The sequence below is a fragment of the Antennarius striatus genome, chromosome 7 (assembly GCF_040054535.1).
Source record: "Antennarius striatus isolate MH-2024 chromosome 7, ASM4005453v1, whole genome shotgun sequence".
NCBI lineage: Eukaryota > Metazoa > Chordata > Actinopteri > Lophiiformes > Antennariidae > Antennarius > Antennarius striatus.
The window spans coordinates 22705827-22719363 of record NC_090782.1 but is presented as its reverse complement, the minus strand read 5'-3'; the positions used below and the strand labels follow the sequence as shown (position 1 = coordinate 22719363).

The window sequence follows — 13537 nt, the reverse complement described above, 5'->3', positions numbered from 1 at the left end:
ATGCCTCAGATTAATATTGAAAGGTGCATTTCAGGCGCCAGGCGCTGAGACCCAGAAGACACCCCGACTCGCACTGTTGTCAAAACACTGCTGCTGCCCTCTGCGCACACGCACGTACATGTACATGCATAGACACACACACACACACACACACACAGTACTGCATACATGCACAAAGTTTCTGTCATGTGTTGGTGTTTCAGCCAGGCTTGCATCACCAGAGAAACGTGACCAGATAGAGAGCAGAATCAGCAAGCTCATACATGTGTGTGTGTGTGTGTGTGTGTGTGTGTGTGTGTGTGTGTGTGTGTGTGTGTGTGTGTGTGTGTGTGTGTGTGCATGTGTGTGTGTGTATGTGCGTGCGAGAGAGAGAGTAAAGCCAGGCATTAGTCACGCTTGGTGAGACATGAAAGAGCAGGGGATCCTCTGCCGTGAGGGACTTCACACACACACACGCACACACACACACACACACACACACACACACACACACACACACACACACACACACACACACACACACACACACACACACACACACACACACACACACACACACACACACACACACACACACACACACACACACACACACACACGTCTCCATCTCTATCTTTTCCTCTATGTATTTTTGGTCATTCTCTGTCTCTCTCTCTCTCTCAATACAAAAAGACATCATGCCAAAGGAAGAGCATCAGAGAATAGCTGAACCTCATTTAGCAACCATGACAACAAATGTTTAAAAAGATAAAAACAAATCTAAATCAGTAGATCTGTTAGATCACTTTCACTGGTAATAGAATCTACATTCTAAATTCTATTATATTATATTATAATTAACCTGAAGATATTCTAACTTTCTACAGCATCATTTAAATTTCTTTCCTAGATTCCAATAAATTACTTTAGCGGGACATGCAGGAAACACGTTCTGTGATGATGGGAGCTGCTGATCATCTCCCCGAAAACCTCATCCACAGTCCAAAAATCCTGGAGCAACTTCCTCCTCATCCTCGGGACACACTTATTCGTTCGCCTACCCAGCTAGAGGACATCACCGGCGCTCTCACTGCGCTCACGTTTGACTCGATTTCTGTCTGCGGCTCCAGCCTCGCGGCCCGACCGTCACACGGGCTGTCATCAGGAGGTAATGCAACAGGACAGAAGTGAAGCCGAAACGGTTTATTAAGGGCTAACTGCTGAACTGTGAAGCACACAGCGGCCCTCCCGTAGCTCCCTATAGCAACCCACTGGATGTGACTTCTCTCCATCTCACAGAGATGTAGCTGCTGGCCTAATAAAACAACTTAAAACCACTAAGTTAAAAACAGTTTTTTGACATATTACAACATTCACATATTGCTTATGTCATTGCGTATCTCTCTATTTCCTAAGCACATGTTCTGTTGCTATTCATAGACACGTTTACAGCATTATTTTCGGTTGTGTCTTTTTTTCTTCTTCTTTTTTTGCGGCTATTCAAAGATGCAGCAGGCAGACAGATGTGTCAAGGCTTCGTCTACGTAAAATGCACAGCTCCTTAAGTGCTCGGGTGAACTGTTAATATTTAAAATGTGGATTTTCCACTCAACGGCTTGAGAGAACTTTTTATGATTTACAGTTTACAGGTTAGATCAAAAGCCACAGTCGTAACCGATCATCCGCATGCAAACCGTCTCGTTTTAATGCAGGTAAAAAGTGTCAGCGAACCATCAAACGGTACAAAACGACATGGGCGTGTGGTGACAGACGCATGATTTCATCCAGCCGGTTGTATGTGGATGAATGGATGCAATTTTATGCAACATAATCACCGTCAGGTAGTTCTATAATTATTGTGAAAGCTTTTTTCACGGTTTGGAAACACTAAAGATGTCGCTTGAACGGATACGGGACATCTTCCCACACTGCAACACAGTCCTCTGATCAGCTCCTAACCTATATATGATGCCTGACTGCAGTCTTTTGGGAGGAGTTCTTATGTGAGGATTTATTGGAGACTTAATAATACAGTTTTTCAACTGATAAGTTAGTAATGAATATCTGTTACCTCTTTAAAAAATTGTTCATTGCAACACTTTCCTGAATCTGTTCTTTAATTATCTGCATTACTTTAATTATTAGCTTCAATTAAATATTTTATTATTATTTTTAATTACCTTTTTCCTTTTATTTTCTTTTATTGATATTTTATTGTCTTGTTGAAAAATCTTGAAAAATTCACATCGGTTTTTAAAAATTCCTAATGGGACATTATAGAAAAAGATTACATAACATTTAACATGTGCCACTCTGTTCATATAACGTCGATTTGTCGCTTTTTCTCGTACAGACTGAACTTTTTGTGTTGGATTTACATGAATTGAGCATCAGATACAGAATGGAAATATCACGCATCATATAAATATCAGTACAACAGAACAAAAATCTGCTCTCGCTTGCTTCTGACTCTCACCTGCTAACTCTCACCTTACGTTACCTCAGCCCGGTGTCTCCCACATGCTTAGTCATTAACTCTCTCCTCCTCTGTCAGCACATTTTGCCTGAGTCAGTGTCTCTATTGCTGTCCATCTCCCATCTTCCCTCTGACTCTCTCATACACCCCCCCCCCCAACACACACACACATGCTTCCAAACACCCAGAGCTCTCTACCTACCTTGCATCCAAACATCAGAGATAAGGTGTTGTTGGTGCATGCTACTTTGCAGTGGCACAACATGTGGCTAACGTCGGCTAGCTGGTCCCACGTTGGGGGGGGGGGGCGTCCTAATCTTCATACACACATTTCACACTCACACACATCAACGCACTCATGCGAACACACACACACACATGCATGTTTTCCATCAACTGCACTCCATGCCATTCCCACAATCCCCCACTTCACTGGCCCCCCACTGTCCCCAACACCCCCCTCCCCCCAACAGCCTGGTTACAGTCCTCAGCTGTGGCAGGCCAGCGTCCTTTCTCTCTCACTCTTCATCGCGCTCATCTTCATCTTCATCTCTGTAATCCTCATAGCCGGTCAGGATGCAGGGAGCACCATGGTCACTGTATGTGTGTGTGTGTGTATGTGTGTGTGTTAGCACATGTGTTTCTGTTTTCAATGTGTTGTTGTAGTCAGCATGTGTGGGCCAGCATCGGCATGTGTGTGTGTGTACAAATGAACAGATAGGTGTGTGTGTGTGTATGTGTGTGTGTGTTTGCATGCAAGCATGTGCATATGTGTGTCAGTCTGGATGTGATTTCTCTTGTCGTCCTCTGCAGCAGCGTCTCTAGTCCTCTTTCTCCTCTCTCTCTATTTGTGTGAGTATGTTCCTCTTTCGTTCTATTGCTCCCCTTCTCTCGCACTTTCTCTTGGTCTCTCTCTCTCTCTCTCTCTCTCTCTCTCTCTCTCTCTCTCTCTCTCTCTCTCTCTCTCCCCCTCTCTCTCTCACACACACACACTCTGCTTGGCTTGGCTTGCTCGCTTTCCCTCGTTTCGCTCCGCTGCCTCTCTCGGCCCGCCTTTCAACAGCAAGATCAATGAGAAATGGAAAGAAAGGAATAGAAGAAGAGGCAGAGATCTGCCCGCTTAGGTAGGGAGGATTAAAGAACGTGTCATCTCTCAAGTGTCCCCGTCTCTTTCTCTCCTTCTCTCATTCCTCCTCTCTCTCCCTTTCTACCTGCTGCAGTGATGCTCTGTCATGTATAATAATCCACAAACCAACATTCACGTAAAGAGTGAGGAAGAGGAAGGTAGAGGATCAGAATCACAACCAACATTTGGACAAACTGATACTGTTGTTATTCTGGCTGGACGACAACTTTGGCAATGAACCACTTAAACATCAGAAAACACAGACAGCACTGGCGGAGAAGAAAAAACACACATACCACGACGTTGCCTTGATTTCCTAATATCCACTTTAGTTTGTTGATTTGAGTTGTTGGACTTAGATAAATAAAGCTTCAATCCAATAAAATACTTAATTTCATTGAGAAAATACATTTTCATCCATCTCCAACTCAAAACATTCTCATACAGAAACTATAGAGTGGGTTTTTTAAACCAAATCCATTCATGCGTTTTCTTTCAAATCTTGAGCTAAATTACAAAATCATAACGAGAAACAACAGTTTGTGTGTGCATTGTGCATGTGCTTGTGTGTGTGTGTGTGTGTGTGTGTGTGTGTGCTTGTGTGTGTGTGAGCCGCCTCCCTCTGCCATGGATTCGGTCTCGTATGTATTTGTAACATATCACCAGATGATGTGATGCATTTTTTCCTGGAACTATTTGTGTTGTCAACCTCAGTGCATCTCTGGATTGGCCTCATTAAAATGAATGAGAATGCTGCGTTTCTTTAATCAGTTTGGAAGTGGCTTTGGGTGTAAATTACTAGCAGGAAATTAGCTATTTATCAATTTTCCTTTGTCTTCCTACAAACCAGCTGAACTAAAAAAAAAAAAAAGCACAGCAGAGACTATGTTATGTTGTGATATGTGTGACTCTCTTTTAATAGTGCAGTAAGTGTTTGAATATGTATATTTTTACTATATTGTAGATTTATTTTACTGATTTTTCTATTTTATTGCTTTTACTGCTTTTTATACATCATGGCCAGAGGACTAGATGAAAACTAGCCTTCATGATAATTCTAGCTTTTTTAACCATGTATAATCATGTGTGCTATGAAATTGCATTTTCCCCTTCAAATAAACTAAACTATTCAACACCTGCAGGACAGAACAAAAAAGACGATATTGCGTTCTTAAATATAGAAACATACGACCCAAATGTCTGTAAATATTAAAGTAAATGCTGTTTAATCACGCAAACAAAAGCAGTGACTATTACCAAACTAACAAAGTGTGGAAGTTGCCACGGAAATGAGCGATGAAAACGAAATGAGAAGCAGAGAGGAGAGGATTTCTGGGCGTTAAAGGGCTGAGAAAGTCAAACTGCAGCAGAAGCCCGGCTTTCGGCTGAAGCTTGTGGTTCTGATGGCTGAGCCATCTGGACCACTAGTCTCTCTGTGGTTTGTCTCTGTCTTCACACCTGGACTGGAAAACAACAAACACAGCAGGATAGAGGAGAAGACAGACGGAGGGGAACAACACGCGAGAAGGGAGATGGCAAGGTGAGGGCAACAAGTACGAGGATGTTATTTTGGGGTCACCGGTGGGGAATAGGGAGGAAGAAATACAGAAAAGATGACAAAAGAAGGCAGAGACAAACATTAAAGTACCTGATCCATAGCATAAAACTCTGCCTGGAGCTGTGACTTACAGCTGGTGATCAGTAATGAGAAACTATTTTTAGGTTTTCCAACCGTACAGAGATAAAAGATGCACATTAAGCAAATTAAGCCTAGAAGTTGATGCAGGTAGACAGGTCATATAAATAATCCAAAGACATGAAAGGTTATTCAGAGCACAGCAGGGGAGTTAGTTCGGAAAAAAAGAAAAAAGAAAAAAACCTTCTCAGGCATAAACCTACCCACGTCAAACTTTTGACTGCATCTGTGTGTGATGCACTCATGAATAATTGATTTATTAAACACGTTGCAAAGCTTCAGCTCTCTATGGATTTCTAGAAATGATAATTTATCTAGACTTTTGTGTTATTCTGTAAATATATTCAGGTTTTCACAGAGTCAAATCTGGGTTCTTCCAAATGTCACGGCATGTGAGATGTTAGCTACTATAAGGGCTCCTCTGTTTAGCAAGGAGCAGATGGGGATCCTGCTAACATGCATGCATGCCAGAGCACATGCATACACACACACACACACACACACACTCAGACGCGCACACAAATACATTCACACATCTGGGATAACTGGAGGCTTTCTCGCTCATAAAGTACATGGCGATGCGAGTTTGCAGATAGAACGCCACGTTTTCATCTTTATCCAAAAAATTATGGGAAGGCAAATGAGGAACGACGGAATTAAAGACAGAAAGAAGAATGAATGAGGTAGAAGAGGGAGAGCGATATGGAGAGAAGGGAAGTGGGGGAGACAGAGGATGCTACATCATGAGCCTAGCAGGCATGTACTACATGTTAGCATTAGTAGGTCAGCCAGCACAGAAATAACTACGCTGTGTGTATGTATGTGTGGTGACCTCAGTCACTATTCACCAATCAGGGTGGATAGTCCATTCTACACAGCAGCCAATCAAAATAAAGACTCCGTATATTTCAAATGTGGTCATGTGATCAGCTCTTACCAGCTGTGTATTGAGTTTACAGACGAGTGAATCTTTCCTCTTATCCTATTTGCCTCTCTCTATATATATAATTATATACATTATACACATATACTGTACATAAAGTATATCAGTGTATATATTAATTATAAACATGCCACACAGCACCACTAAATGGTAAAATAAAGTTAAAACACCTGAACAACACTCTAAATTATGATTATAAACCATATAAACTGCAGCAAAAATAAATACATATTTGCTTATTTATTTACAAATTTAAATGTTTTTTTTCCACCACAATAACCATCCTAACAGCCATGAGGTCGTAATGCTGCTTCTTTTTTCCCATCTGAAAAAGACTAGTGAGCTGAAATGAACTCAGTATGCTGCAATTGTGTGTGTGTGTGTGTGTGTGTGTGTGTGTGTGTGTGTGTGTGTGTGTGTGTGTGTGTGTGTGTGTGTGTGTGTGTGTGTGTGTGTGTGTGTGTGTGTGTGTGTGTGTGTGTGTGTGTGTGTGTGTGTGTGTGTGTGTGTGTGTGCTTGTCTATTGGACAAATTGCAGAGTGAACATCATTTCATCATTTCATTTGGGCAATCTTGTCCATTTTGGCCTTTTAGGATAGGTCTCCAGGGAATTAAGGGTGCAGAACTCAGACCAGAGCAGATAAGGTTATCTTAACAGATGAGAACTCACAAACAACTGGTAAAACCTACGAAGGAGGCAAAACGGTAGCAGGGAAGCCTTGATTATCAACACTAAAGAAAGTGTTCAATTGAATGACACACTATCAGAGCAAGAACACAACATTTATCAATGTGTGTGTTTGTGTGTGTATGTGTGTGCGTACGTGCGCATTTGTGTCAGAGATTAGACATCTGCTTAATGGGATTAGCTGCTCTGACTGTACTCAGGCATGACATAGGGTGAGCAATTTAAAGTTAGCTTGCCAACAAAAGATACCCCCAAAAAACAAATCCTGCACAGTATGTATAACAAACGTGATGGAAAGATGGAAAGAAGATAGGAACTCCTCTCTGGCCAGTGCTCCTGTCGTCCTACAGGAGTTCCAGCACCTGGCCCGTTGTGGCTGAGGTCTAAGATCTGATCAAATCTGAGCTGCTCTCGTCTGGACATGGTCTCTGGCTCAGTTTCAAGGATTTGGACTTTGATGGATTGAGGTTGAGAAACAGCTCCAGTTAGCTAGCTTTGGGGCCCTTTTAAGTGACTAATTGCTTCTCCCCTTTGCCACAAAGTGATACACCACCATAATAAAAGCTCTACATATCATAGCCATTCCATTTAGTGTTTATTCCAACCACTGGTATTGAATAGATGCTGTAATAAACCAGACATGCTCTATGATTCTCTAAAATAAGGTGTTAAAATGGTTTTGTCTAGAATTAATCTTATAGCAACATCATCTCCAGGCTTGTATCAGAATCTTATATTTACAGAAATACCTCATCCTGCCTTCAAAGTCCTAAGCTTTAAAAACAGCTGTTACAACCTAGGTTATTGCTTCAGACAACTAGTTTAATATCTTAATGTTCTCAAATCACTTCCAGTATTCCTGGTGCTCCCTTCAAGTAAAGGGATGGAGCTGTACTTTCTTTTTCTTAAAAGTCATAAATTTCTACTGTAGATAAGGTGTAAAATAATCTGTTCTCATTTTTGAATATCTTTTTAGTCTTTAATTATCTGTGAAATCCTTAATAATATGAACACAAAAAACTCAATTAGTAACTTCCACAAAACCATTTCAGGTGTAAAATGTAGCTGCGTTCCTCTCCAACTGCACATGAATCAATGTGAGGAGCCAGAATAAGACACGTTTTAGAGTTCGAGTAAAATATTTAGTCCCCATGGATTTAATGCTCATCAGTGCAATTGGAATTTCATCAGAAGTGTTTTTATAGAAAAACTATTCTCAGAAGAAAAGCAAAGTAAAAAATCCTGAGAAAAAAATAACATCACAATTAGAATTACACACTATTTTTTCCAAATCTAAAATCCTCCAATTATCATTAGATTTGCAAAAGGAATTTCTCAGTGTTTACTGTTTAAAACACATTAATGCTCCACCATCAGTTTTGTTGTCAAGCATTATTTACAACATCAACCCAGGGAGGGTCATGTGAAGTCATTTGTTATCTTACAACACTGTGGATTTGCTAAGATCAGGAAGACAATAAAGTTTTGTGAAGTTTGTAAACAAGTAAATGGAATTTTGCATTTAAAAAAATGACTGTGGATGTTTTGTGTAGATCAGTAAAGATCAGAAATGATCAGACATTATATACTCTCAGTAACATGTAACATTACGACAGTAACACCAAAACAGCAGAGTCAGAGAATGAATCGTGATCAGAGTACGAGACGATACGTTACACTGACTGAGCATGCAGATTTGTGACCGTCCATCTTCACATGAAGCCTCTGCGTTGGTAGATCAGTTGTCAGCCCTGTTACAGGCAACCAGCTTGAATCCTGCAGACCTGACAGGATGTTCAACTTTCCAGTGAGGGTCTCATGAAGTGAGCTAACCAGTAAAACCAGCCCTACACTGCGCTGTTAGTGTTACTGGACTTCAGGTACATTGCTCTTGCTCAAGAGTTCTACAGCTCCTTGCAAAGTTCTCGCCCTCCACCTGTCTCCTCTCATTCCTTCTGATTAATTTGTCATCTGTGACCTCTCCTCTGTTACGCCACGGTGCCAGCTGGATGGTTGCACAGATGAATGGACCGGTGGAATGATGCAGCATGGAATTTCCTTACAAAATCCAGTACAAGACGCCAGAAATGCTAGCCGAGCGAGGATCTCGAGCTCATGTTCAAGCTCACAGGCTTTATCTCTCTCCTTTCTTAGGTCCTTGTGTGTCTCCCTCTCATTATTTCTCTCTTTTCTCTTCTTTGTCTGTCCTAAAATAGCTCCACCTCTGAAAAGTCTATTAGCAGCCTATGGTAAGCCTCTTAGCAGGGACTCTTGCTCTCTTGGAGCACAGGACGCCAGTGGCGGTAGGACCAAATGACAATCACACACCCATGAATCCAGGATAGGATTTAAAACTGGATATATCAGAGAAGAAAAGAGGATTTGGAAAGAGAGAGAATAGCATAATGATAAACAGTAAAGTCCACCTACAATATCCACAAGCATAACATGTATAATAGTGATATGATTGAAGTCGCACAAACGTGTGCACAAGAAACATTTCATGTTATTATAAATGTCACCATTTGGTATTTTAAATTTTTGTGCCTTTTTCTGGTGAACCAGTTTATAAAAGTGTCCCAATTTGTCAGAGAATGGGATACGAAAAAAGGAACAACTTTGGGACGATGTGAGAAGATGCACTGAAACATAGTTCAGCAGTAATCTAAAGGTCCGGAGCTCAGGGAACACCCTCGGTTTCGTAATCCGTTATCTTAATGAGATGAACAAGATTAAACAGATGAATGTGAGATTGAATCCCTGCAGTCTGTTTGTATGTCTGCCAACAGACTCCAGACTTAGAGTATAAGGCGGTAGGGCGACCTGCGGTTCAAAGTGTTTGCCCTTATAGCAGACAATGCAATGCAAACTGTTGTGTTGGATCTAAGACAAGCCCAAGAATACACACAATGAATAGTCAAAAAGTAGTCCGAGTTTTAATGAAGCAACTTTACTTCTTGAAAACCGAACGGCGGGATCAATCAGGATCTGCAGCAGCATCCATCACTTTGTGGTTTCAATCAAAATAAATGATAAATATTATGATTATGATATTATAATGCAAAGAACTGTGGCCTTTGCCTCTCCTTCAGCAATTCACACACCCCCACATAACGTTACCGTGCCAGGTGCCTGACCTTGCATGTTCAGCGTCTTGAGCAGGATCAGCACCTTCCTGATGGCATGGCAATAAACCAGAGTCTTAAACACTTCCCTTACATGCCTCATGTTGGTGCAGAGTCTCATTCATCCAGGTCAGGGTTATATCTGAAGTTGAATCTTTTACAAGAGACTATTAAGTGACTTCTTCAGGTCTAACTGGCAGGAACAGATACTGAAACTGTCTGGAGGTTAGTAACATAATAAATAAAGAGTTGTTAACTCACACGTCAACAATAAAATCAAAAGCACTATCATGAGTTATTAAGACTTTAACTTTATAACCAAAACAGAAGTCCAGATGCTTCAGCTCCAACCTTCTAGGAGTTACATTCAGTTTGGTTGAGGAGCTCATATCGTAAAATCCACTCTGTTATCCTTATTTGACACAAGTGTCACATTGTCGCTCTCCAATTAATGCCTGCTCATTTCAAAGAAGTTCTCAATATCTTAACCAACAAAGAATGTTGGAAAAAAAACAATCATACTTTGATTGTTACAGTTCTGTTCAAATGCAAATGAATTAGCCTGTTTAAATTTTCCTTCCATCGATCATCAATAACCTTTTAGCCCTTGCCAAGTCACAGGGGGCTGGAGAGTATCCCAGCTCACATCACTTAAAAGCTCCATTTAAATGTATAGTGCATTGTTGTCTGCATAATTGTGAGTCAAATATTCTTCCCTGCCTTGGAACCAAACATTCAGTCGAACATTCAACAAGAAAAGTAGTGAAATATCTGCCCAACCAGCCAACAGGACATTTAGGCATTCTTTTGAAGTGGGTGTCTTAACGACCCAGTTTCCTGTCTCTCAGGGTGTCACATGTTGTCAGACCAACAGCTGAGAAACAGTTTGCCAGTCCCATTAATATCACATCACTATAGCACATCCTGTAGCTTCATTTGGAATCTCCAAAAACGACAGATCTTAGTCTCACGTTTGAAAAAAGAATTGCTCTCTAAATGACTACATACCTTAAATAAAAAATAAAAGGAAACATGTTTAATACCACATCAGCACACTATTTCAACTTAAAATTAAAAGGGATGATAGTTATGAATGAAAGACCAACATCATGTGGGAGTCTCCTCATAAAACCTTGATCATTTTCTGTTTGCAAAATTGGGTCCATGACATCATGTCCAAATGATCACACCCTCATTCCTCGTATCCTGCTGATATTTTCATCCCCACTAGTCTATCCGTTTCCCTTCCTGCTTCTCACCTTGGTAGTGAGGATACAGATGCAGTCCATCCTCACAGTTCCAACTGATAAACTTTCATCAAAGCATCCTCCAGTCACAACTTCCCCTTCTCACCACTCTTCCGCTTGTTGCCGTCAGTGACATCCTCCCGCCGTCTGTCGGGCTCCGTCTCCTCCTTCTCACCCTCCTCTGTCATCCCTCCATTTCTCTCTCCTCCCTTCATCACATTTTCTCCACCTGAGAATCCAGAAAGGACTTTTCCCACTATAATAGAGGCAAACTCCAAAACATGGCAGTTGTCCCAGTGCATGTCCATCCATCGCCTTTTCCAGCTGCCGGCTTCGATTTATGGCAGCTGGTTAGCCGCATTTTACCCTCAAAGATCGCCCGGCTCAGGATGCCTGGCTGTTCACAAGTAGAACACACCCAGTGCACAAAAAACAGAAAGGGAACGGAGATGGCGAAGCAAAGCATGAACATGGATGCCCAGAATTACACCAAAGTACACACTGCACACTCCCAGACAGACAGACACACACACTTCTCTGGTGTTTTACCAGGTCAGTCTCTATGCAGCAGCTTTGGGGGTTAGACTGAGTGAACAGTGGCAGTCGGATAGCAACGGATGCTCTACTTTTGCTTTTGACTGCAGGTATTGGTGAAGTTAAAGCTCCACATACAACCTGAAGCTTCACCCAGAGATGAAACGTCAACACATGTCAAACAAGTTGGGAAACAGGTAACACAAAACTGGGAAAGTTAAAACAGCATTTTGGTCCATTCCACAGGTAAATGGTCTCTGTATCTACACTGTATCTCAGTGTAGATACAGAGAAAGTAAATTCGTTCTCATATTCCATCCCTGATCATCCTGGTCAGGGGTAGCCATTGCAACATGATTTATATTCAATGTTTTATGTTATGATGCATTAATTGTACATTTATATTTAATTTTTTATATTTTTTACCTCAGTTTCTTTGATTGCAACATTTTGTTTCATAGAGAATATCAATAAAGTATACAAATGCTAAAATGTATTTGATTTTTGCTAATGTGCAGCAAAATTTACATTTATGTATACTTGGTAACAGGCAACTACTGCATAAATGTAGCTGGAGTTACTGCATATTCCACAATAAAAGCACCAGATCATAAAAACTTCTTTATAAGACAAAAGCACAAAAAAGGATTATCAGCAGCAAATCAAAGCAAACCATGTATGTCTGTGGCCTAACAGCCCAAATCATGCACAACGAGTCAATTTTCATTTCAGTAATATCAAAACCCAGAGGATAGGCTTATCTCTGAGCTTGTTCTGCCAAGTCCACTGAACAATAAAATGTTTCAGAACTGAATTGATTCCTCTGGTCGTTTATGTAACCCAAGTCAAAGTTCAACCAGCCAGTCTTTGTAAATGATCTAATAATGCTCTTTCCAGCCAAAAGCAGCTTTTAAAAATGCCAGCCATAGATCAAAAACAATTTTTTACAAAGGGCAAGTGACATGAAGCAGCAAACCTTATGTTCTGTTTTAAGTATTACATTCAAAACCCAATGTTTGCCCATGATATTGTGACATATTGTAGATGCTGAATGCATAACTGACAGCGTAAGTTTTGACTAGCCATGTCCATGTCTAAGACAATCTTGACAGCACTGATTCTCATAATCAGTGTTGTCACGTCGCTGCACTGCAGGGAATCACAAGAAATGTATGTACTGTACCGTGTCAGCTAAGAGATCGAGGAACAACAAAATCCGAATATTAAACTTCAGATTATAATGAAGCTATAAATACCATCACGACTAGTTTGAAATCTCTGATATCAGACCAAAAAACAGTACAGGCTCTATGTAATGGAGGTTTTCTTTTTATACTCATGAGAAAACAACAACACAATCTTACTTCCTGCTCCATCTGCAGTCATGAAGCTCTACCGCAATCTCAAGACTGCTGTCTAAAAGCTCTAAAAGAACAGGCCATGTGTTTTATACTGCTGTGGGTTTCCTCAGGGATTAATACAAAACAAGCATAGATGTCATACCTTGTTGGGGGTCAGTGGGCTTGTAGCTTGCCTGGGGCTGACTGGACCACAGCCAGGGCTAGTGGTGGGGACTTTAATAGGCCCAGGGCTGATTGGACTAGGAACACAAATCAAGGACAGATAGTGTGTTGAGGTAAACTTTTTGTGAAATACACCTGACATATGCATGCATTTCCATGATACATGTATTCAGCACCCTGTTAATGCCTTGAAATCATTT

The 13537-nt window shown here is 41.0% G+C and overlaps 1 protein-coding gene across 2 annotated transcripts in view; it reads right to left on the bottom strand.

The window, feature by feature from the left end:
* The window catches only part of LOC137598659 (disks large homolog 4-like), a 70472-nt gene that overhangs the window by 52573 nt on the left and 4362 nt on the right, over nucleotides 1-13537 (bottom strand). For both annotated transcript variants that reach the window (XM_068319059.1, XM_068319060.1), the window contains exon 4: nucleotides 13318-13414. In XM_068319059.1, the coding sequence (XP_068175160.1) occupies nucleotides 13318-13414 (97 nt within the window). The remainder of the gene's footprint in view (nucleotides 1-13317; nucleotides 13415-13537) is intronic.